The following is a 26,688-nucleotide window of genomic DNA, read 5'->3' as shown; positions in this document are numbered from 1 at the left end:
TTGTTTCCCCTTTATCTTCTTCTACCTCCCCTCACACCCCTTGTCCTCTGGTAATCACCATACTGTTGTCTGTGCCTATCAGATTTTTTGTTCTTAATCTCTTTGCCTTTTTTTTACCCAGCCCCACAACCCTCTTCTCCTCTGACAACTGTCAGTCTGTTATCTATGAGTCTGTTTCTATTTTGCTTGTTAGGTTATTTTGATCATTAGGTTCTATATATGAGTGAAATCATGTGGTACTTGTCTTTCTTTGTCTTCACTGAGCATAATGCTCTCTAGGTCCATCTGTGCTGTCACAAAGGGTGAGATTTCCCTCATTTTTAAAAATTAAGTTGTTAATATTACTGAGTTGTAAGTGTTCTTCATATATTTTGGATGTAATCCCCTATCAGAAATATAATTTTCATATATCTGTGCTCCTTTAGAAAACTCTCCTGGCTCACTTTAGGCCAGAGAATCAGGGGCATCCATTTTTATTGGTAAGATAAAACACATTCTGCAAGTTTCCAGGGCTTTCCTTCAGGTAGATAATATTTTCTACATTAAATGAAATCTCAGTTTTTCCTCTGTCCTCCTTTTTGGGGGTGGGAAAGGAGAAGTGATTTTATTTTTTATTTTATTTCATTTTTTTAAATTTTGGAATTGCAAATGCTGTTCTTGGTATGTACTTTATTTGGGGTTCTGAGCTAATCTATCTTAAAAAGAATCTTTTCATTTGAGCTAGTCAGCATTTTTGGAAATCAATAAAGCTTCTCACTGTTTCAACTATTATTCTTCAGTCCTATTAGATCTTTGTGCATCTTTTTTCTGCCTGTGTACCCCATATTGAGTTGCCAGCACTATTCTATGTCTTAAGGGATTTTTCCTCTTTTCACCGTTGGTTGTGGAGTGGAAAGCATTGCTCTCAATCAGCTCCTTCGTTGCTGTTACTACTGAAAGTCAATACCCAGATGATTTTGTGTCTATGGATATTATTGCTAATTATTACAGAGCCAAAAATAGCAAATAAAAGTATATTAGGAAACAGTATATGTTTTAGAAATTTTACAAAGTTTTCATAGTAACTTTTCTGGTGATATTTCCACATACTATTCTTAGAAGTTCTAAGGCATTTCCCTCAATGATGTAAAAATTTTTGGATAGTTCTCTGTGCATCTTGAGTTTTTATCTTACAGGTTAACTCTCCCCAACTTGGATTACCCATATACCAAACACAGTTGATCAGTATTTGTGAATTTTCCCACTTGCTAAAACTTATTTGTAACCCTCAAGTTGATACTTATGGGGCTTTTGAGGCACATTCACAAAAGAGTGAACAGTTTGAGTCTCTGTGAGCACACTTCTTCCTAGCAGGAGTGGAACAAGACGAAGCTTGGCCCTCTTGTTGCAGCTCTTACAGAGATGGTCACAGGGTGGAAAAGGAGTGACCAGTGCAGTGCAAGCAGCTCTGGCTCTGGGGTCCATTCTGGCCCTGTTAGTGGAGCGACCTCACGCAAATCACTTAACACTCCTGACGTTCATTTTCTCTTCTTTAAAATAAAGAAGATAGACTACCAAGATGAGGTTTTAGGTTTAAGATTATGGTCTGTTTCAGGTATGTATACATGTACATATTCCCCTAGTAGCAATGATTTAGCATTTGCTAATTATGTGCTGGACTTTATAGAATATAAAATACCACAGATAATGAGTATCAGTTGTGTATTTTATAAAATTATTGACTCTTTCTGAAATTGTCTATGTGTAAAATAATTTGTGATTCTCTATCTCCCAGTGTAGGAGCTGGTGCTTGCAGAATTTTCTTTCTCTTCTCATACAGTCTTACCTATGATGGCTTGCATATTGGACTGAGTGCCTCAGATAAAAGCCAGAGGTTGACTTGAGTCTGGAGGGCTGCTTGGCCTCCTGGAGTTCTTGGTCCCTTCTGAAACCTGCCTTTACATTCTCTTTATGTGGCTCCTGAAGGGTTAGCCCATCTCTGATCCCACACCTTTGACTTTCAAAGATTCTTTTCCAGGATTTCAAATCTCTCCGCATCGTCTTTGTAGACAGTTTCTCTGTTCTTTTATGGAAGCTTTTTTGGTTTTAGCCTGTAGTGAAGGCTGGATCTTTCTTTTGTCTTCAAGCACAGGATTCACAGGTTTCTAGTACCAAGGTCTGTCTGCTAAGCTCTGGACACTCTTGCCTCTTCCAAGCTGCACTAACAAACTGGATATTTAAATGTGTGGCACTTCCTGCATAGTTCTTCAGTGTATGCAAGATTCTGAAAGTTCATCCTGTCTGCAGTTCAAGTTATCTATTCTTATCTATTCTTTCCACAGAAGACAAAGCAATTCAGATTTTCTACTTCCTCCTGTGTTTCCCATTTTTAGTGAATAGTATTTATTTTGTGGAACAGATAATATATTCATAGGGTTAAATAAAAAAGAATCAAAAGGCATACTTTGAGAGATTTTTCTTCTTTCTCCCTCTTCCATTTCATCTAGTTGCCTCTCCATTTCAAGAATAACTTCATAGAGCCCTAACAACGCCTTCATTTTTTGCACAATGCAGTTGGCCCTTGAACAGCACGGTAGTAGGGGCACTGACCCCCTGTGCAATTGAAAACCCACATATAACTTTTGACTCCCTCAAAACTTAACTGTAGTCACTGGGTATCTGCAGGAAGTTGGTTCCAGGACCCCACACAGACCAAAGTCTGTGGATGCCCAAAGTCCCTTATAAAATGGTGTAGAACAATACAAACAGTTGGCCTTCCTCATCCGAGGATTTCCAACTTCAGATTGAAAATAGTGCCTTCATTTTGGGGTAGATTGAATCCACAGATGTGAAACCCCGGGATACAGAAGACTGAGTGTATGTTTATTTTTAAAAATCCACGTGTAACTGGACCCATACAATTCAATCCTGTGTTTTTCAAGGATCAATGGTACATGATGATCCTTGAAGTCAGAAGAATTATCTTAGGTGCATAAAGGAAAATATGGATTATATTTTAGAAGATTTCTGTTAAACAGCTAAAATTAATAAATTTATTTTTAATATAATATACTAATCTGTAAGATTTACTTCTGTGGAATGCCTTATTTCATGATAATATTAGATAAAATAGATTTGACATATACTTAATGACTTTTTGCTACTATAGTGTATTTTTAAATCAAGACATGAATGTACATTGTTAATGCTTTTATGTATGATTTGTCTTCTGAGTCTTCTGAGTCTTTTAAACTTGGGACCATTGCTACATTTATATACTTCATTATTCTTTCAAAAAGTAATTGCTGCTGAAGTAATTGCATAAAGTTATATCCCATACCCTTGAAATTGTGTATGTCTTTTCTGAACTAGCAGCAGAGTGTTGCATCAATTATATTGGTGGTTCTTCATTTAGTTCAGTAAATATTCATTGAGTACTAGGTGAATTGATCACTCTGCTGGCCCCAGAGGCTCTTCAGGTACTTCACAAATAAATATGCAATAAAATGAAAGAGCTGGTAAAAATGGCTTCCAGGGGAAATGATTGCATTAAAATGAAATTCGGATCAAGATCTAAAGCTGTTTAAATCAGCTTTTAAACCTATTCTGTATGATGTTATAGTTGAGCACATTTTTCTTCTCATTTTATTGAATTTGCCTTGGTGTAGAGACTTCATCTTTATTAAAGTTCCAATGTAGATGTGTGAGATGAGACTTAATCCCTTTATTAAAGTTCCACTGTGGGTGTGTGAGATAGTCATAAGTTGCTCTGACATAGTAGTCGAGTATTTTCAGCCTGTTGGGTGGAAATAAGTAGATTAACTGATAGTGATGTCTGTTCTTAATATTTCAACATTTTTGACATTTAGTTTACATAAGGGTTTGGATGCATTCTTTGTAACTGTTTAACACTTTTAGATTTTGTGTAAACATATTTCTAAGATTCAGTTATATTAAAAATAGCACTTATGTATCCATAAGTTGAGAGGAGCTCTAGGGAATGGGACCTGAACTTTCTGGTAAATTTTGAGACTTGCTTCATGAGGCCTTTCCTAAACCTGCGGAGAAGAGAACAAGTTTCTAGTCTTAGGTCTTTCCAACCAGCTTCTGAATGGGTAAGCTGACATGGCAAGATTTAGTAACCATTTGACAGTGCTTGTCTTTCTGTAATAATGTATTTTTAGTGTGATATAATAGGATGGAGAAACCACAACATTAAATTATATCTTAATAAGTGGGCCCTACATTACATCAATTTCTCTTCATCTCATTAACGATTATACTTAATCTTCTGCCAGTTCCAGTTCTCACCTTTCCTTTGTCTGCCTTCGTACTATTTTGTTTCTACATTTTACTCCAGGGTGTTCATGGAAAAAAAAGAGTCAAACCTATTCTTGTCCACTTTTTATCTATTAACTTGTCTCTGAATTCTTGTAAAGTTATTTATAAATCTTCCCAAAGATGCTTAATGTTATACAACTAAAATTAGTGATAAAATGTCATTGTTACTTTTGTATATGTATTTTAGTTCTTACTGAGAAACTTTGTATTACATTCATAGAAACCAAATAATTGATTGACCTACTCCCTCTTGTGGTAAAAATTTAATTTTTATCCAAAATGATTTAATTTGTAGTTATTAACTTTTGATATCACTTTACCAGTGAGAACAGAGATTTGGATAGTCCAAAGATACTTTAAAAATCTTTTAGATTGGGTTTTGTAATAATTGGGAGGGTACAGCAGTTGTGTTCCAGTTACCACCAGAGCCTGGGCCACACACTGAAAGATTTCTTCTTCCTGTTTGGGGTGGGACCCAAGCATTTACAGTTTAAATCAAATTAAATTTAATCTTTTAAATTTAATTTAAAAGTTCCTAGGTCACTCTAATATAAAATCAGGGTTGAGAACCACTTTTACAGGTTACAGTTTTGGTCCTACAGTTTACCAGTTCTGTATACAAGGATAGGACACATTATAAGTTCTAATGATCTGTACCCATCTTGTACTTTATAATATGTGAAGCACTTTGACATAACAGTAGGAAAGACTAAAAATGGTAAGTGCCTGATCTCAGATTATATACCCGTTAAGAGGAGGAACCAAGGTTGGACACTAAGACATCTGCCCCTCCGTGTTTAGATGAGAGTCCTCAGTTGAACTGATGAATCTTGAATTAGTTCATCTTTAGCACTCTTCTAATTATGGAGTACTTTTTAAATTGTGGCTATGTGTTCTGTACATTAGCTTGACACAGAATTCTGAAGATACTGAGAACTGCATTCAAATGTCCTATGAAGCTCTCAGATTACTTGGCCTGCCTCATGACGACTTCTCCTCTGAACACCACACTCTTAACAGCCTTTCAGGGTACTTCAGAACGGGGGGAAGTTGGCGTGTTTTGTGTTACTTTGGGTCAACATAGATGTAAATAAGAAATGTAAATATAGCATGGACACTTCATACCTATACCAATAATTACTGACCTTTATGTATAAGCTTTGACTATTGACTAACTGGTAGGTGATAAATGAGTTAGATTAGATCCAACTACTACAAAAGGAAAACAGTCACTAAATTTTATTATATTTATTTGTTATTGCTCTTAAAGAATGGGCTATTGCCAGACTTAAAAATCATTTCTAAGATAAGATAACCAAGTCTTTCTAGTAAGTATATTTGTCTTAATAAACTTTGACTTCTGTTATATTTCTATTTTTCTTCAATATTTAGCCTTAAAGATAGTGGTCAACTGTTACAAGTTTCATTTTTTTTTTAAATAAGCATTTACTATTTTATACAAAAAAACTCTTTACATTGGCAAATACAAAATAACATTAGGATCTGTTGAATACAAAGTCAAGTCTATACTTCGTCTGTTAGATGATGTTAGAAAGTGTTAACACTTTTGGATGCCATTTCATTTTTTTCTCTTGACAGTTTGTACTTTCTATTAGAATCATTTTATATTGTTTATTTTAAAATATTTTACTTTCCTTCTCTTTGGCTCATTTTTTTGGTTGAAAAAATTATACATGCACAGTTAAGACACACTTTAGACAAAGGGTGTAGTGATGAAAATGTCCCCATCCCACCCTAAACCTCCTAGTCCCCTTCCTCAGAAGCAGCTGTATATACTTTTTATACATTTCTATGTTTGATTTCTGTTGTATTGAATACAGATGTCAAATATGAGTTGTAACTAACTATACTAGATTTTTATCATACATTTGATGTATTTAGTTTTATATTGCAATCTCAATAAATGATATATTGGCATTTCTAGGTAAGTTCTGCCTTTTATTAATACATCTCTTTAATTATTTTCAGTATATTAATTATGGGTTTATTAGTGGTACTTACAGATACATATCCATATTTTAAAATTAAGCAATTATATCCATTAAAATCATAAATGGGGAAAAATAAAAAAAATCATAAATGGTGTTTGCATTATAGATTAATGCATAATATATTCTATGTTTGTGTTTACGGTATTGTCAGATACTTTGTATGTTCATGAACTTGTCTTTATCCTGCATCACGGTGATGTGAAAACGTTTTATGAAAACATTCATAAGATATTTTAACAAATTTTAAACCTTATTTCCAAAAGTTGCCATTTTGCTTTAAAAATTTTTTTTTAAGATTTTATTTATTTTTAGAGAGGGGAAGGGAAGGAGAAAGAGAGGGATAGAAACATCCATGTGGTTGCCTCTCATGTGCCCCCTTCTGGGGACCTGGCCCACAACCAAAGCATGTGCATTGACTGGGGATCAAACCAGCAACACTTTGGTTTGCAGGCCGGCACTCTCAATCCACTGAGCCACTCCAGCCAGGGCCTATTTTGCTTTTAGACAATAAGCAGAAAGCAAGAAAAGAAAAAAAAAAAGACCATTGGTGTCTTTAAATGATGAATAGCATGTGTAGTCCCTTTTGACCTAGAACTCTGTGATAAGGCAGTTTGAAGTACTGAATAGAAGCCGTGCTTTCTAGATTCTTTACTTGACACCTTTAGTATAGTGATTATATATTTGGTCTAACAGGAAACTTGAAATTTCAGCAATATTGACCTTTGCTATTTATCTCTTAATCTCTGTTATGTTTTACTTTCAATGGGTCACCTTAAAAATTATGAAAATAGGTTAATTTAATAGAACAGCATTTTCCTTAGTGTGTACTTAATGTTAAGTAATTGTAGTTTAATTTGAGTATTTAAATGAAGAAAACTTTATTCAGTTTTTCCTAACATACCTTTTCAGTGGAAACTCAAGTTTTTAAAATATTTAGATTCAGTACTAAATCAAAGTGACATTACTGTGCTTTAAATTTTTCCCACTTTATCTTTTGATAAAAGGAAAATTTATTTTTAGTCAATTTATCTATGGTAATAATAAGGAATTACAAGAAGTGTCAAATGGTATTGGATGGCTATTCCAGTTTTCAGATAAGACCAACAAACAGTTTAATAGTAAGGAAACAAACAAAAAAATGAGAAGTAAAATGTTTAAGTTTGCACCCATCAGAATAATTTATTTTTAAAACTATAAAAGCATTGCAAAGGAAGTTCTATCTCTTGTGGTTTATTGGATCAAGTACTTTTTATTTAATATTTTTATCTGAATACACTTTAAAAATAGAATGAATTTTTCTTAAATAATCAAATACAATATGGTAGAAATATAGTAAGTTTAAAGCATTATTTTTATCTTATTTTGGCTTGAAGATAACATCTGAATCTTTTGGCTTAATTTTTGTATTTTAGTTTGTAGATCACAAATCATTAATATGGCCTTTGAACATTTGAACTTTTGATAATTGGTGACTGATTTTTTGTTGTTGTTACTTTAAAATTCTAATATATACTGTATTTTTAATGATATCCAGTAGGGGGCACATCCAGTTAAGCAGTTCCTAAAATAGATATAAGATACAGTGAATAAGCTGATAAAAGATACAAAAAATAGATAACAAACACAAGGATGCACACTTTTTTCTTAGGGGACCAATCTCTCAAAACAAAACTGTAGAGGAGAAAACCTGGTTGACAATTTCAGAAATTTGAAAGGAACTATAATAGCTAGATGAAATTGTGTGTTATGATACTTTCCTGTGGGTCATGGGGCAGGCAGCGTGCACAGTAGAAGCCTTAGGAAATGTGAATCCAGTGAAGTCATATTGTCAGTAAGTTAGTACCAGAGTGGGGAAAGGAGCCGTCCCAAAATCATCTGGAGCTAAGAAGGCTCTCTCGTTTTACTCATTCCTGGTATGTTACTCATCCTTGGCTTTGTGTAAAAACATACACCAAGTCAAGAGTGTGAAGTATGGTGGAAGATGAGAGTAAAATCAGCCCTGCCTAAAGTGACTGATAGCCACGTTCTGCTAGACAATGGAACTCTAAAAGGCATAGAATGTGAGTTTGGTCCTCGAAGTTAGCATTTACTAGGTAGTGGTGAGGTGATGTGAGATACTTACATAATATTTATGTCAGCCCATGGTTTCAAGATTTCAGAATTACTAAATTTTTAACCAAGGATAAAATCTAATAAAGAACTTAAACTTCATATAGTTTCAGGATTCGAAACCACATTTTTAACCAGTGATAAAATATAATAGTAAAGAACTAAAACTTCATGTAGTATATGACTATTTCTTTGGCAGCATTGTCTTGACAGATGAACTTTTTTGTGTGTGTGAAGCAGTGTAACTCTGAGATTTCCATTTAGCTTTTTAAATCTGTGCTAGCAGATATTCACATATTTCAAGCCTTCTTTGAATGTTCCTGTGATGAATGAGCAGAAATTAAATAAGCTCTGTAATGACTTACAATTTTTTTTAAAAAAATGCTGCTACGATTGCAGGTCCTTTTGGAATAAATCATGGGATTGAGCTTCATTCAGATGTGGTCGAATATGCCAAGGAAAAACTGGAGAGCTTCATCAAAAATAGTGATAGCTTTGATAAGTAAGTATTTATATCAACAGTTTTGGTTTTAAAGCATTTGATAAATAGGTATGTGGCATGTCTCTTCCTCAGTAATATTAGTTTATTGACCCTGAATTGCTCAGTTGAATGCAGCAAAAATCAGTGTGGTATAAGAGAAAAATTAACATAATAATTATATGGTATAATTTTTAATCTTTGTAAGCCTGTAGTAAATTATAAATCAATGAAATAACTTATTCTTTAATTTTATGCTTCTATCACTTTATTAATAGGGTAATGGCTTATTCATTAAACATAAGTATCTTTTGTGAAGATATAAAGATGCTTGGATTAGAATACTTTTCTGGAACTAGGATTTCTACCTTTGGGATATTCATTTATTAGTTCTACCCTCTTCATTTGTAACATAAGGATGATACCTGTTAGCATACAAGGGACTTTTCTTTAAAGTATTCAATCACTTTGTAATATATCTGGAGGAAATTATGAGAGAAATACATTGATATAGCTTGTGATAAGATTGTGTTTGAGAAATTTGTTTATAAAACCATTGTTCTGAACCAATACTTTCCCTTTGAAGAAACACTGCAGTCTTTGGTTCTTCAGCTGGCAGGAAAGTCTTTTTGGCGTGTAATATTTCTAAAATTCAGCCATGATAATACCATGGAGCAAGGGCTTCTTATACTAAAGTCTATAAACTTTGAAATTATGTAAAATTTAGAGAGCATTTATATCACTCAACTAGTAATATTTTCAGAGAATGATTTTAAAAGGATAGGAATCACAAGCTTGCAACTTAGTCATTTTATACAACTAAGTTTTAACACAAAACCATTCAGAGTTCCAATTTGGCTTGTTGGGAGTGAGCCTTCCTCACTCATCTCCAGCCCCTGCCCATGACTATGGAGGTGAGAAACTTGGAGGAGCTTTTTTCTATAGAGTTTAGGGTTGGGCAAAATGCCAAGAAGGAAGACAAGAAGGCCCTTTGGTTGTCTGCTGGAGTGTATTTTTCTTTCCCTTCTTTTTCTGTGCCCCTCCTCCTTGTCCTTTTTCTTCTTTTCATTCCCCTTTGTATTTATAGTCTGGCAAGATGTATTTGATTGAAGAACAGAAAACTGATATGCTGAAGTAAAAACTTCAGTGTTGTAGAGGAAAGGGAAGGTTTTGGGTCTGCTTAGCTGTGATTGTAACTTGATTTTTAAAGACTTCAGTTAGGCAAGCTTGGGAGAGTTAGGAAATGCTCAGATTTTATTTTCTATAACTTAATGGATTTGAGCAAGGCACGTGAATTTTCTGCATCAGTTTGCTGAATGGCACTCTTTAGCTTACTTATGCCTGTCTTTATAAATAATTAACATTTAATTCACATTTTGAATTATTTCTCAAGTGCTTACCGTGTTGGTTCATATTCTATTTCCAAGAATAACATTGTTTGAAACAAAATTGCTTTTGGCCAAAGTAATTTTATAAAAAATTCGGATTCAATTTCAGCATCCTTTCACATTTCTGTTTTATGATTAGATTAGTAGCATGTTAAGTGCTTAAGCTGTGGACATAATTTTATATTGTTTATTAGAACTGTAGAATTTTGTTATACTTAATTGAACATCTATTCTAAGTTTGTTTTGATGTTGAAACTGTATATATAAAGACCTGAATACATTTGAACTTAGAAAACATAAAAGGAACACTAGTAAAACTAAACATTTAAGGTCTATTATAAGGAGTTTTATTATATGTATGTAAGATAGTAATACATTTTATGTATCAATACATGATGGCAAGCATAATTCAGTTTTGGGTTATTAATCAAGTAGAACAAACTCAAGGAATAATGTTGAATCACTGAAGCGCCTCTATATAGGGATCTGTGGAGCTCAATTTTATTGCTGACAAGTGGGCATAGTCCTAGGAAACAGTGAAATATGTCATTATTTAAAGCACTTTTCTATATTGATGTAATTTAAATATTAAATAATCCATAACATAGATAAGTTTGAAGACTACATGTATTTAAATGTCTCAATTTTTAAATTTTTTCTAATATTTTTATGTAATTGTAAAATAATGAAATTTCCTTGGTATTTCATATTACTGTGTTAATGCAGATTTGTTATTCATAAAATGATGAATCATAAAGTATGGTGATGTGACTGATCTAAATGTTTCTTTATAATTTTTAAAGGGCTAGTTATTTTAATTAAAATAACCAGTCAGATTTTATAATAATAGTTGTTTCTGAAGTGTTGCCATGAATTTTTAAAACATATTCTTATATAAATTGGTCTGAAAAAATTAATTCTGGAAATGTTATCTATTCTGGTTTTCAAGTAGTTTTCTGAATTATGTATTTCTGATTATAAAAGTATCTTCCCTACAAAGAATAGTAGGTACTGGGAAAATGTTTCATCATGCATAAAGTAGTTGGAGGTTAAATAATGAGAGTTACTGAGTCATTCATTGGCTTTTTCCTCCTTTTATATCACTTGATTTTAGTGACAGAAATTATAAAGATATAGTAGTTTTCTTATCTAATTTGCGTTTGATGATTTCTTTTCAGTTTTTTGTGATGTTTGTGGATAATAATTCTTACTTTCAATTTTTTAAATTATAAAGATATAGTAGTTTTCTTATCTAATTTGCGTTTGATGATTTCTTTTCAGTTTTTTGTGATGTTTGTGGATAATAATTCTTACTTTCAATTTTTTAAATTAAAACAAGTTTGCCATGCAAAGTGATTTTAGAAATCTCATTTTCAAGCAGTTTAGTTATATTTAATTGTGACCTGGTCATCAAAATACATATTTCTTTAAAAAATTTAAAGTAACTCAGGCAAGTTAATTGCTATTTATGCATTCGTTACTACCAGACTATCCTTGATTATGTGTAACACAGAGAGAACAGATAGATCAAACATAAGACTAGTCTTCCAATCTTGTTTTTCCTGTTGGTTTGGATCTTTTTTATCAGTTCCTTTTTCAAAAGTATTGTCATGTCACTTATGATCTAAACTGCATCTTTAAAGTTCTCTTACATATATGTTTTGGAATTCATAGTAAACTTCCAAATATAATAGGTGAGGGACAAAATCAGCAAACTACTCAACATTAGAATATATATCAGATAACCTTTTGAAAGACACAGATGTGTGTTTTTGTGTGTGTTCTATAAAGCAAGCTTGGTTCCTGAGTCTTGGAAGTAATAGTCCTTCTTTTAGAAATAAGTAACCTTATAATAATGCATACATTTTCAAACTTTTTTCCTATACCTTAGTCCTCTATCAGCAGATGAAATAATTTGAAGAAGCTACTCTGAATTTACTGTACTTGGAGATGGGAGGGACAACAGGGATCTATTGTATGGTTTATTCCTTAGCTCTATCTAAGGTTTCCCCAGATTCACTGAAATTTCCTTATAAAACTGTCATTTGATTTCAAGCATCTTCTAAAACTTTGGCAAACTTTTCCAGTAAAGGACTGACTCCCTTGTAAAAATTTAGATTTCCTGGGCTAAATGGTCTCTGTTGCAGTTGCTCAGTTCTTCTGTTACAGAGCATAAACAGGCATAGACACTGTGTAAAGAAACGGGCAAGGGGCATTCTCTGTGTGATAATGTGCTGCTGAGTCAGTCCCCACTCCTGGAGACCCTCTGAATGAGTGACGTCCACAATGTCGTGTTACAAAGAGCCCTGCTCAGTTCCTGTAAACAGCCTATGGCTTCATTTACAAAGTTAGTCTATCTCATATTTGGTCTTGTTCTTTTCCTGCTGTCTTCTATTTCTCCCAGCATTATTGTCTTTTCCAAAAGAACCTTGCCTTCTCATGATGTGCCCAAAGTAGTACAGCTCAGTTTTGTCAATTTTTCCCCCATCAGTGTTTCAGGCTTAATTTGCTCTAGGACCCACTTGTTAATCTTTGTGGTGGTCCAGGGTATCTAGTGTAAGCACTTTATTTATAAAAAGAAGTGAGAGGCAGGATTTGGCCTCTTACCCATAGTTTGCTGAGCCCCTCTGAACCCTTCACACAGGCATTCCAGAACATCTTTATTTTAGCTCTCTCTGGTCTAGACAAGTGTTTGGGCCTAGGTTTTAATGGCCCGTAGGTGTCCGGCTTTCATGAGGGAAGGACAGGGTTGGGAAAGGCCAAATTTTATGACCTATGTGCATATATAGTAAGCAAAATAATCTCTCCAGCTGTGAACTTGGAAGAGTAAGGCAGTTAAAGGAGCCTGAATTATAAACCTTTACTCTGTAAATATTTTGCAAATGAGTTATGAATTGGCATAGAATTTATTTATAGTAACATCTGTATATTTATATAATATGTAAACATGTGCATGTACTTGACTTGGCTTCCTAGGGTGCATGCTTTGGAGAATGCCATTTCCTTGTAAGGTGATAGATCCTATTACCTCTCTTCCCCAAGGATACTGTAGCTGACTTGGAAGTATTTTAATATCAGTATCTGAATGAGTACAGCATACTTTGATTTATTGAAGATTTTCTCTCTATTTGAATGGATTTGTTTTGATATAGTTTGTCATATAAGTGAGTTATGATTTGAGTACTAAAACAGTAATGAGATGAGAAAAATATTAGTGCCTAATATATACTGTCTATTCATTAAGTACCAGGTACTATTCTAACTGCTTTGTACACAATCCTAGAGGCGGTATTAGTGTACATATTTCCCAAAGTGGAATAAAGTTAGACAAACTGTAACCTCAGCTAGGCCACTCTTTATTTAGTTCTGATTTAGCTGTGACTGTGTAAGCACTGATTTATTCCCATATTTTCCCCAGCAGTAAGCTAGTGAATTACAGCCTAGCAACTTAGCCCCAGATAAAATGGTGAAGCGGCACTTTAATTTTCATCATTTATGTCCTTCCTATTAGAATTAAGGAGTGCTATTAACATGGTTAAAGGCACCATAGTATATTTATTCCAAAGCACACCTCCCCTGTTTGTTAATGAGACCTCTGGTATGAATTACTACTGGGGGCAGAGATGAAAGGAAGAGAAAATACATTCCTCAAACTTGGCTGAGATATAAGTTTTAAATTAAATTTACAGATAGTATATAGTCTTGTATTATGGGAGATTTAGTTGATTTATGGCAATGTGTGGTGTCCTGTTTTGTTTTTAATTACAGGTTTTTATTTTCATGTGATTTGATTTGCATTGGAAAAATTAAATTTTGTATTTTGTCAGCTTTATCACTAGAGTAGTCTTGCTTTGCCTTTAAGAGATTTATAGCATACTTGAAGTAGTTTTGCTATCTATAAATATATATTCAACATTATCTCAAAACATTTCATAGATATTTGAAGATTTTTATATGCCAATAATGTTTAGATGGTACTTTTGTAACAATTATTATAGATTGTAAACAGTTTGTAATCATGACAAACCTTCATATGGGGTGACAGAAATTGTTAACAAGTCCCAAGGGTTGTCCGTTACATATTTAAACATCACTTACAAATGGCATGGCGAAAAGTTGAATGGCTTCAAACACATTATTAGGAGAAAAAGTTGTTGTTGAAATACATGAAGGCTCACGTTTGTATGAGGTACCTGTCATACTTCCTATAAAAGTTTAGAGATTATTTTTGAACTTAAAGCTTCATTTAATGAAAAATTACGGTATTTACTTTTAATACTTTACAAAATGCTTGAATTATTCTGAGATGAGTTTGATGCAGTTGGAAGGGAAACACTTGAAAAGGTAAAGTCTTTGGATTTTTTAAGTCTTTAAAAATTCAGTAGCTTAATTATTGATTGTAAGAGTTTTTGAATGGTTTAACTGCATTTGGAGATCAAAAGATTAACATTTCCCTGGTTTTTCTTCTCAATGGAAAGTTCTGAAGTTTTATCTCATTTTAATGTAATAGTCATAGCTCTTAAAACTCAAAATGTGTACTTTGACAAAGTGTTTTTACGACAAAGAAGTTTCTGTGATTCATTTGGCAGGTTGTTTTGGATGAGGTATGAGAACAAGGTAGGATTTTTTCCTATATCCTTGATATCCCATATTCCATTGGAATAATTGTCTAAAACTTCAATGACAGCATCCTGTGGCACATGATAAACTAGGTGTGCAAATTGTCATCCCCCACTCAACAGTGTATTGAAGGGGAATGTTGTTTTTTCTACTCTCAGTCAGCTCCTAGACCTAGACTATCCGTCTAAGAGGGAAGCTACAGGGCAAGGCTAGGTCACCCTGATCTCCTAGCAGCTTATCAAAAGAATTATATGGGCAAGTTGTCAAGGTCCCTGCTGTGAACGAAGTCATCTATCCATCTCAAGATGAAGATACTCCAATGTGCACCTATAAAGAAAACCACTGCCAAGGTAAGTGATTAGAATCCTGGTGTTATTTTGGTCAAGTATTCATGTTGTAAACCAAGATACATGTGTGTTCTCTGTTTTCTCACAAAAGATTTTCAGTGTCCATTTTAATAAGAGTATGTCAAATATTTTTCCATCTTTGCATAAAAACATCTAAAAAGCTTTCATTAGATTTTAAGATATAAATTAATGTCTAAATTAAGTGACTTTGTAGGTATGCACATTTGAGGACTTTTTAAAATATTGATAACATTGTTGGGGGAAATAATTTAATTTAGGAGTGTGAATCATCTCTTATCTGGAAAACTTTGTTTTAGAAATGTTCTTCAAAGAATAAAAAATGATTGCTGCTTTTAATTTTAATAACGTAAAATTTTAATGAACTCCCCTAAATTAAGCATAAACTAGGGAGAGAACATGTAAACCATACTTTTATGAGTAAAATTAGAACCATGTAGGGAGTGTCATTTTGGTAGATCTCTTGCCATTTTTGTCTTTTTCTTTTCCTCTTGCTTAGGTTTCATTTAATGTGTGGTTGATGTGAAAAGGTGGAATTTGGATTTTTTCTCACTATTTTTAGCTTAGATTTTATGTGTAACTGTATAAATAGTGTAGTACTATTTTGTAATGAACTGGAAACTTCTGGCTAGTTTATTGCTACAGTTTTTCAGATTATACAGAAAATGTATTTGTGGTTTAAACTATGTCATTTGCCTATAGATGTCTATGGAAACTTAGGTAAGATGTAGCTTTCAGAAGATAGTAAAAGCCTAAGGAAGAAAACATTTATTTTCTTCTCTCCGTTGAAAGAATTAATAGGAGTTGCAGTTTGCTCTGATAACATGGTAGTCATCATCTGTGTCCTAAAAGAATCATTGATTCTTTATATATATGATATGAACATATGATATGGATATGAGCATATCTTTAAACATTTGCCTGAGAAATTTTCATCAGACTTTTTGAAAATTGGTATGAATTTATTTACATGAAATGCTGTTATAAAAATAAACAATGATTTTAGTATCAATACAAAATATCTAAACAATATTTTCAACTATATACCTAGTTAAAAATACAAAGCTCATCTAAAAGTTTTTTTATTAGGAAGGATGATCTATCATAGCTCATTTATATATGAAAAAGATAATGTTGTAAATATGTGCAATTTGAGAGTTGTTTTCTTTACTAATATGAAGGATTCTTGTATTATTTGGTGGAAAAGGTCGTAGTTGTAAGTATAATAAATAATCCCTATATAGGATACTCTCTGGTGGACACTTTTTAAATAACTACTGAATTGATAGTGTTACAACTCTTGTAATGTGTTTGGTGTATGAATTCACTACTATGTTCTAGATATTTTAGTGCCAACATTTAAAAATAACACTTTTCTACCCAGTTTTACTGTCCTTGAATTTTTACTATGTTGAACCTAGAAATATTTGGGTTGGCCAAAAAGTCCGTGTGTTTTTTTTCCATAAAATAAAAGACACAGTTTTTCATTTTCACCAATAACTTTATTGATTAGGATATTTTGAGTATGCAGGCTATCTATCCCCTGCGTGTTAAAACGTTGATGGTTCTCAGTGAATGTCTCAATTTGATTGCTACCAACTTCATCTGGTCCAGCCGACTGTGGAGCATCGTCCAGTGAGAAATCTCTAGCACAAACTTTGCAAAACACTTTTGACACAATCAGTCACAACACCTTCACCATACACTGTACAAATCTTTTTTTTTTTTGCGTTTCAGTTACGTTTTTACCTTTCTTGAAATAATAAAGCATAATATGCAGAAAATGTGTATTTTCTTTCATCTTCATTATTAAAATGGCTACACAAATATTCACCAATTTTGGTAATTTTTTAAATGCATGCTGATATGCTGTCACAATACAATCTAACAAAATTATTTCAAATGAAGATAAAACTTCAAGTGCTGCTATAGCCATCTTACGGAGAAAAAAAACCGAACTTTTTGGCCGACGCAGTAGTTCAGTCCTTTTGAAATATTGACTTGCGTTCAATTAAACTTTCAAATTTGAGTATTATGGTAAAGGAAATTAATACAAATATGTCAAATGAAAGTCTAAAGACCCCATATGTATATGTTAGAAGTATATGTTCCATTTGCTCCAGTCGAAATTATTTATAAATTTAGAGCTCTAGTTTTTCTCTAATGATCCTTTGTAATACTTCTACATTAAAGCAAATATGCTTGTTTTCATCTCTATCATAAGTGAAAACATTAAGTTGCTTCCCAGAATAAAGGTGGCTTATTTAAAATCTTAGAAAAGGCATCCAAAAAGTGCCTTTTAGTTATGCAGAATATAGTTGATTCATTCATAAAAGGAAAGGGTTTGTTTTGTTTTACTGTTTGAGTTTTTTTTTTTCTTTTTGGCATTTTTGGAAAACAAACATGCATTCTTTAATATGAAGCTACAGTTATTTATAGTAACCAATTTAGTAAAAAAAAAAAAAAAAGAATCATCATGTTGATTCACTGAGAGTACTATAGGCACATACTTTTTCTCTGTATGTATTTCTGGGCAAGTTTCTCTTTAGTCCTGAGATTTTTGTGATTAACATATTTAATCTATCAACTTTGGGTTCGTATTCAACTTTGGTAAGTGGAAAGTTGTCAAAACATTTATACTTCTTACATGGTTTGCTTATTTAGTCACTGTTTTTTAAGGACTGGAATAGGTAATGGAAATCAGTTAACTTAGAAGAAATACTCAAAGATAGCAGGAGAACCAGGAGTATGTTTCAAAGGGGTGAATGTGTTAAGGAGAAAATCTTTGAAACTCCTATTTACATGTGATAAGTAGAAGGGCAGTTGCTTAAATTTATGTGGTTATTCAAAAATATATGTCATATATAAATACATATACACACATAAACATAAATGTTGAGATATTTTACTTTTTTTGTATTGAATCTTTGAAATCTCAGGTTAATTGTATTCTTATAATATACCTCACATTTTAAGGGCTCAATATCCACATGTCACTAGTGGCACCACCTTGGATATTGTGGCTCTGGACTGTCCTGTCTCATCGTTAAGATTATAGCTTCTCATTTCTCAGGGAACCCTTATCTGACTCCCCAGGTCTATTTTCTTTCATCCTCAGTCTTATAGAATCATATCTTTGCTTTAGAGCATTTACCATAGTTGTAAATTAATCTTTACTTAGGTTGTTTGGTGCTAGTCTCTTCCACAAATATAGGCATGGTGGTTTCCCAGTGTTTTTCCAGTCTTTGTATACAACTGGTGCTCAATAAGTAGCATTTGACAGAATGATTTTTGCTAATTACTAGTATAAGGTAACTTGACCATAGTTACACATTTAATTTTAGATCAGGCACTGAATTCTTGTTAATTCATTTTGCTGGGATTAAAATGTATAAAATATCATAAATATGAGAAACATTTTAATTGTAAGTAGTTCACTTATAATGGTGTTTTTCTAGGTGAGAGTTCTTCTATAAGCTATCATGTATTTTTAAATAGTAGAAAGCTTTTAAAATTAAGAATATTTTCAAGCTGATTTAACAGACTTAATGGTAAAAAAGGGTTTACTAAGCCAAATTTTTATTTCCTGTTCATCACATTTATCCTGAAAATTGTGACCTACTTAAATTACTATAAAATTATTTTAAATGAAGATTTTTAAGATAGACTTCATTGAAAATAATTTAATCTTTTCTTTTAAATGAATGCTTACTGTGTGTTTGACAATATTATTAAACCACCTGATCCACAGTATCTCATTACTTAAAAGCCAAGAAATTACATTTTGGACGTATTTTAGATAGTGGTAAGTTATACCATAGTCTTGAATATAAAAGAGAAATTAAACATGGTCCCTAATGTAGGTAAATTTACACTTTTGTGTGGTATGCCAGTGGAGAAAATGAGATACTATTAAAAAGTTGGATAAGGTTTCATTGCAAAGCTGTGAACTCTATCTTGAAGGGATACTATGCATTTATCAAAAGAACAGCAAGCACGTCTAAAGGTACAGTGTTTCAACACACTTTGTAATAATTCCTCTAGCAATTAGAAGCAAATAATGCAGTCTGGCTACAACTTAGTATTGTATCTGTGGGCAAGGGCAGAGCCAGGAAATGAGTTTGGAAGGACAACTTGACAATAGAATCAAAGAGCCCACATGACATTCTAAGGAGCTTGAACCTAACTGCTTTGTAGGTAGCAAAATGATGAGAGGGAGGCTTGAAAAGTATGAGCAGTGAGATGGCAGTTAGAGTGAAAGAAATAATGGGGCACAGTCTACCTTAGTGTGGAGAAATGAAGAGATTATATATAAGGCATACACTGTTTACTCACTCCCACTCCAACCCCCTCAACCCTTCCCATCCAACTCCCACCCTGCTCCCACTGAGAAGACAGGAAATTGAGGACAGGGTGTGATTCTGATAAACTCTTCTTTAACTGACAGGGATTATAATGTGTCTGTGTTTTAACAAATTTTAATGGAAATTTACTATGTAATAAGTTGTTAATTACCAAAGGACAGGAAATGTTTTACAAGCAAAAATGATTGTGATTCAACCAGCGTCATTTTTCACTGCATGCTGAAACTTTTAATGTGAATGTTTTGTCCTCAAATGATAGCCTGATTTTGCTGTGTGGTCATACTAACTTTAATGTAAAAGTGAAAGGATATTTCATTAATTAATTTAATAAATGACTACATGTCTTACTAGGTTTTAATTATATGTTAGAGACGATCTGCAGGTTTGTCAGAATTTAAGGAATAAAGCAGAAGTCTAAATAGGAAAGTTTGTAAGATCACAACTCTATATATACACATACATACATAAATATTTATATATAGTTATATAAATGTATATTTATGTGTATATATGTGTATATATATCATGAACCAACACTGTAACCAGGAACAAATAAATGGCTGGGGTAAAAACGCCTTTGCTTTGAAACCATCTCTCTCATTTTGTTGCACAGGGAGATCACGGGAGCCAAAACAGCAGTAAGAAAAATTACTATTTATTCTGCTCTCTGTCCCAATCCTGTCACATAGCTCTGCTAAAATTAGGAAAATCTCCCTTGCAAGGGTGTATGGTCACACCGGTGTCCTGACAAAGCTTTGCTACTGTTAACTGCAGCAGTCACGTCACACATAGATGAATACTGCACCAGCACTTCCCATTTCCAGTTTTTTTTTTTTTTAAGGGCAGTGGAAAGTGAAGCCTTTTCTCACCTTTTTTCATTTTTGATCTTTGTGATTCTTATGCTTATCATATATCATTTGTGTGGTGTCACAAGATTGGTGTTGTGATGGGACTTTCATTATATTCATTTTTTAATCCTTAAGCTAGGTTTCAGTGTGGCAAAAAAAAAAAGTAGAATAATGTTTTTAAAATATTGTATTTATACTACATTGATAATAAAATATATATTTAATCAGTATTAAATTTTGTAAGTGTGATATTTAAATCAAGTTTTATAATAACATTCTATGCTTAGAATTAATTTTGATAACTTCACTATTTCAAAGAACTGGATAATGTTAAATTTTTTAGATCTGTTTTTTTTTTTTTGTTTAAATGAATTAAAACACATTTGTTTTTCCATGCAGATTTGAGTTCTGTGAACCTGCATTTGTGGTGGGCAATTGCCTCCAGATAGCATCTGACAGTCATCAATATGATCGAATTTATTGTGGAGCTGGAGTCCAGAAAGACCATGAAAACTACATGAAAATATTGCTCAAAGTTGGAGGCATTCTAGTCATGCCTATAGAAGATCAGGTAACTTCACTGTGTTTTTGCTTAATGGCATAGGAAACAGATACATTAGTTTAAGATGGGAAATGTAACACCAGTAAAGGTACATATAATTTTAAAAGAAGAAATATTCTTTATAGATCTTATACATAGAAAAAAAGTGAAATGGACTCAACTATTTAACCAAAGCAGACACAGAAAAGATCCCTGTACTATTAAAAGACACTTTGTCTTTCACCCAAGCTTAGCTACTATCTGTGGTATAGTAGTCCCCCTTAAGCTTGGTTTCACTCTCCATAGTCTCAGTTACCTGTGGTCAACCATGATCTCAAAATATTAAATGGAAGTTTCTGGAAGTAGATAATTCCTAAATTTTAAATTGTGCCACATTCTGAGTAGCATGAGGAAATCTTGAGCCTTCCCACTCTGTCCTTCCTGGGACATGAATCATCCCTTTGTCCAGCATATTCTCACTGTATACACTACCTACCCTTGAGTCACTTAGTAGCCATCTCAGTTATCAAGGCAGACTGTCGAGGTATTGCAGTGCCTGTGTTCAACTTATTTTACCTAATAATGGCTCCGGAATGCAAGACAGTGCTGCTGGCGATTTTGATAGGCCAAAGAGAAGTCATAAAGTACTTCCTGTAAGTGTAGAGGTGAAGGTTCTCAGTAAGATGTATTACCTCACATTATCACAACAATGAGGGCGAATACAGTATATAATAAGGTATTTTGAAAGACCACATTTATATAACTCTTATTACAGTATGTTATTATAATTCTGTTTTATTATTGTTAATCTGTTGCTGTGACTATAAATTAAACCTTATCATAGTTATGTATGTATAGGAAAAAAATAGTATGTATGAGTTTAATACTATTTGTGGTTTCAAGCAACCTCTGGGAGTATCAGAACATATCCCCTGTGGATAAGGGGGGACTATGGCATTTGCTAAGCTGCTCCCTCCTTCACTTTTCTCACCTGGAGGTGTTCAATTGAACGTGATGCTTTCTACTAGCTGCTCAGTTTCCAGTGTTTTTTAAAATTATTCAAATATCTAATAAATCCTGTTGAGGGTTTGGTTTGGAATGCTTAACTCTATTAAACAAATAAATCTCTAAATTTTCATTTAGTACTACATAGACTCATTTTAATATATTTTTCAGCTATTTGCCTGCCTGCAATTTGGAATTATTAGGTAAAACAAATGAATGAAATACTAATTTATTTAGAAAATAGCTGGATCTTTCAAAAGCTAATTACTTAAAAAAAGTATAAAAAGGCATTTAAAAAAAATTCATAGATTAACCCAAATCTGAAATGTTTAAAACATCATGTGGTTTGTATGGTAGAAGATAGATTGTCTAAGATGATTAGGACTTAGCATGACATTTTGGAGTTTATGTGTCTTGTAGATTCCTTATTATTTGCATCTCAGTGGATTTTTCCATTAATACACACTGTGCAATTTTTTTTGTCAGTTATTAAGGCATAATATAAAAACATACATTGAAAAATATTCCTGGAAAAATGTTGTTACTTAAATGTTTCCAGAATTGAGACTGCCAGATGAACAAACCTTTTCTGTTTTCCCTTAAAACTACATTCTCAGACATTTAAATTATTGCACCCCACTGGTGTTTTATCAAATATTTATTATATACTATTATACTAATGTAAAATAAAATGATGATTTTTATAATATAAATTCAAGATACTAACTTAATCAAGCTATGTACTGGGCTAATACTTCGCCAAGGAATGGTGATGGGTGTTTCCCTGAGTGGGTACAACTTCTAATCCCTTTATGACTAATTACATTTAATACTGAAATACCAAGTTGAGATTAGTATTAGAATTTATATTTTACTACCATCACAGAAGATCATGAAATTGACTCATTGGTACAGTAATCAAAACATAGTTTTGTTAATATAATGCTTTAACCAAACAACTGAACCTATGTTAGACATACAAGGTCTGTCCAGAAGGTATCTAGCCATGTAATATGAAAAAGACATTTATTGAAGAAGATACAAGATACAAGAAACATTGTACATAGGAAAATGACACTTCAGTCACCTTCAAGGTAGGCACCTTGGGACCTCACACAGTTCTCAGTTGCCATCGGCTCTCTGTCCTAGTTTCCTGAATCTCATTGATAGTCTGAAATCTCTTCCATTTCAAAAGTGATTTTAGTTTTGGGAAGAACTAGAAGTTGTAGGCCACCAAATCTGGGTTGTAGGGGGGATGAGTCACCTGGGTGATTTGATGTTTTGCCCAAAAACTCTGCACAGGACATGATGTGTGAGCAGGTGCGTTGTCTCACAATGAAGCAGCCAGTCACCAGTTACCCATAGCTGTGGCCTTCTGAATCACCTGAATAGTTTCTGCAGAAGAATGTTCAAGTTTAAGGCAAAATTTGATGCAGATTCATTGCTCTACTCACTCAGTCATTTTGAATGTGACGGCCACACAGTACACATGCTCACTCAATGGTATCTACCACCCCCACTGACTAGTAGAGTGAAGTTGTCATTGTTTATGCATTCTCCTTCCAGTCCACTCTCCTCGGCTGACAGGTTATGTTGATGTTGTGCAGGTGTGTTCTTGTTATATTAACAATGGCTGGACTTTTTCCAGACATTGTATTTTGGGAGCCAATGGCAGGTGTGGATTGGAATTATACACCTAGAAACCATGAGACCCCAGATGTAATATGCAGAGATGCCTGGCCATATTTGGATATTACATTTTCATTGAAGTATCTATCTTGAACAGCCAGTATTTGTGATTCCTTCTTTACTATAGTAAATATTTAAATGAAAGTAATTTGGTTGCATTTACATAAAGTGATTATATAGCAATCTTTGGCAATTATTTAGAACAAAATTGTAACTGTAAGGCAATCACATTTATCAATTAAGCTATTTTATTTCTTCTTTCCTCTAAATAGTTAACACAAATTATGCGAACTGGACAAAATACTTGGGAAAGTAAAAATATTCTTGCTGTTTCATTTGCTCCACTTGTGCAGCCAAGTAAGAATGATAATGGCAAACCAGATTCTGTGGGACTCCGTAAGTAACTGTTGGTCATTTGCAATTGAACTGCGACTTCAGCTCTGGTGCTTGGGATTTAATGGACTGTATAATTATGAAAAATTAAACAGATATGCAGTAATGGATTCAATGGATTTATTCACTTTTTTAACTTTTATTTTTTAATATATTTTTATTGATTATGCTCTTAAAATTTTCCCATTTTCCCCCCTTTATTCCCCTCCACCCTGCACACCCCTCCCACCTGCAATCCCCCTCTTTAATTCATGTCCATGGGTCATACATATAAGTTCTTTGGCTCCTACATTTCCTGTACTACTCTTAACCCTCCCCTGTCTATTTTCCTCCTACCGTTTATGCTACTTATTCCCTGTACTTATTCCCTCTTTCTCTCCCGCCCCTTACCCTGCTGAAAACCCCCCATATGATCTCCATTTTTGTGATTCTGTTCCTGTGCGAGTTGTTTGCTTGGTTTGTTTTTGTTTTTGATTTTTAGGTTCAGTTGTTGATATTTGTCAGTTTGTTGTCATTTTACTGTTCGTATTTTTTATTATCTTTTTCTTAGATAAGTCCTTTTAACATTTCATATAATAAGGGCTTGGTGATGATGAACTTCTTTAACTTGACCTTTTCGGGGAAGCACTTTATCTGCCCTTCCATTCTAAATGATAGCTTTGCTGGATACAGTAATCTTGGGTGTAGGCCCTTGCCTTTCATGACTTGGAATACTTCTTTGCGGCCCCTCTTTCCTGCAAGGTTTCTTTTGAGAAATCAGCTGATAGTCTGATGGGAACTCCTTTGTAGGTAACTGTTTCCTTTTCTCTTGCTGCTTTTAAGATTCTCTCCTTACCTTTAATCTTGGCTAATATAATTATGGTGTGCCTTGGTGTGTGCTTCCTTGGGTTCAACTTCTGTGGGACTCTGTGAGCTTCCTGGACTTCTTGGAAGTCAATTTCCTATGCCATGTTGGGGAAGTTCTCCTTCATTGTGTTTTCAAATAAGTTTTCAAGTTCTTGTTCTTCCTCTTTTCCTTCTGGCACCCCTATTCTGATGTTGTATAATTTAAAGTTGTCCTGGAGGTTCCTAAGCCTCTCCTCATTTTTTTGAATTCTTGTTTCTTCATTCTGTTCTGGCTTAATGTTTATTTCTTTCTTCTGGTCCAATCCATTGGCTGGAGTCCCGGTTTCCTTCCTGTCACTATTGGTTCCCTGTATATATTCTTTTATTTCACTTTCCATAGCCTTCACTTTTTCCTCTATATTGCGACCGCACTCAACCAATTCTGTGAGCATCCTGATTACCAGTGTTTTGGGCTCTGCATATGATAGGTTGGCTATCTCTTCATTGCTTAGTCGTATTTTGGGGGGAGCTTTGATCTGTTCTTTCATTTGGCCCACTTTTTTAAAATAAAGACCCTACCTTGTACCGGACACTGTTAGCTCCCTTCATGAAAACATGAAAAGGGGCAACTCAAACAAATGAATTTATTAATATTAGTTGTAAAATTATTTAGTGGCGTTCTTTTCCTTGAAGAGGGACAGCAAACACAGGAACCTTTATTTAGACTAAAAAGAGCTTGGTCATTTTAAGACCAGAAGTAAGTTTTAGTTAAAGCTCATTGGCTACGCTGTAGAGCAGTGATTTTCAACCAGTGTGCCGCAAGAATTTTTAAAACATGCCATACTTGACTATTTATTCAGGGGCACTGACTTCTTATCCCTGAGATTGTCAAATTAAAAAAAATAAATAACAAGACCCAACACAAACAATTGCCATCTGTTCTGAATGAGTCAGAATTATACCTTTTTTTTTTTGTCAGATTGGGAAAAATATATTGTTTGGTGTGCTGCAGAATTTTAGTTACTAGTTTTTCTGTGCCATGAGGTGAAAAAGTTTGAAAATCACTGCTGTAGAGGATAGATTACACAAGACTTTTTTTGGGGTGGTGGGGTGAGAAAAACAGTCTCTTTATTAATGTACAAAAACATATTAAGCTTTACTACCCAATACTGCTGTGTTCCTTTTATCTTCAAGTCAGAGATGGAGATGGGGGCTGATGTTCACTTTTCCTTTTGCTCTTTTCATGTGTGTGCTTCTTTTATTTATTTATTATTATTATTATTTTTAAACACTTTTATTGTTGTTCAAGTACAGTTTTCTGCCTTTTCCGTCCATGTCTCCTTACCACCTCAGCCCTCCCCACCTCCCTCCCCTGTTTCCACTCCACCCTTGTTATTGTCCATGTGTCCTTTATAATTATTCCTGCAAACCCTTCACCTTTTTTCCCTATGATCCCCTCCCCTCTCCCCTCTGGTCACTGTAAGCCTGTTCTCAATTTCAATGATAACAACAAGTGTTGGAGAGGTTGTGGAGAGAAGGGAACCCTAGTACACTGTTGGTGGGATTGCAGACTGGTGCAGCCACTATGGAAAACAGTATGGAATTTCCTCAGAAAACTAAAAATGGAACTTCCTTTTGACCTGGCAATTCCACTGCTAGGATTGTATCCTGAGAATGCTGAAACACCAATCCAAAAGAAACTTTGCACCCCAATGTTCATAGCAGCATAAT

At 33.6% G+C, this 26,688-nt stretch overlaps 1 protein-coding gene across 2 annotated transcripts in view; it reads left to right on the top strand.

The window, feature by feature from the left end:
• Positions 1 to 26,688, top strand: part of PCMTD1 (protein-L-isoaspartate (D-aspartate) O-methyltransferase domain containing 1) — an 81,117-nt gene that overhangs the window by 42,164 nt on the left and 12,265 nt on the right. For both annotated transcript variants that reach the window (XM_045186076.3, XM_024578360.4), the window contains 3 exons: positions 8,841 to 8,943; positions 20,904 to 21,075; positions 24,012 to 24,135. In XM_045186076.3, coding sequence (XP_045042011.2) covers positions 21,022 to 21,075; positions 24,012 to 24,135 — 178 coding nt within the window. In that variant the 5' untranslated portion in view covers positions 8,841 to 8,943; positions 20,904 to 21,021. The remainder of the gene's footprint in view (positions 1 to 8,840; positions 8,944 to 20,903; positions 21,076 to 24,011; positions 24,136 to 26,688) is intronic.

This window comes from Desmodus rotundus, chromosome 8 (genome assembly GCF_022682495.2).
Source record: "Desmodus rotundus isolate HL8 chromosome 8, HLdesRot8A.1, whole genome shotgun sequence".
NCBI classification, from domain to species: Eukaryota; Metazoa; Chordata; class Mammalia; order Chiroptera; family Phyllostomidae; genus Desmodus; species Desmodus rotundus.
This window is presented reverse-complemented; position numbering and strand designations above follow the sequence as displayed.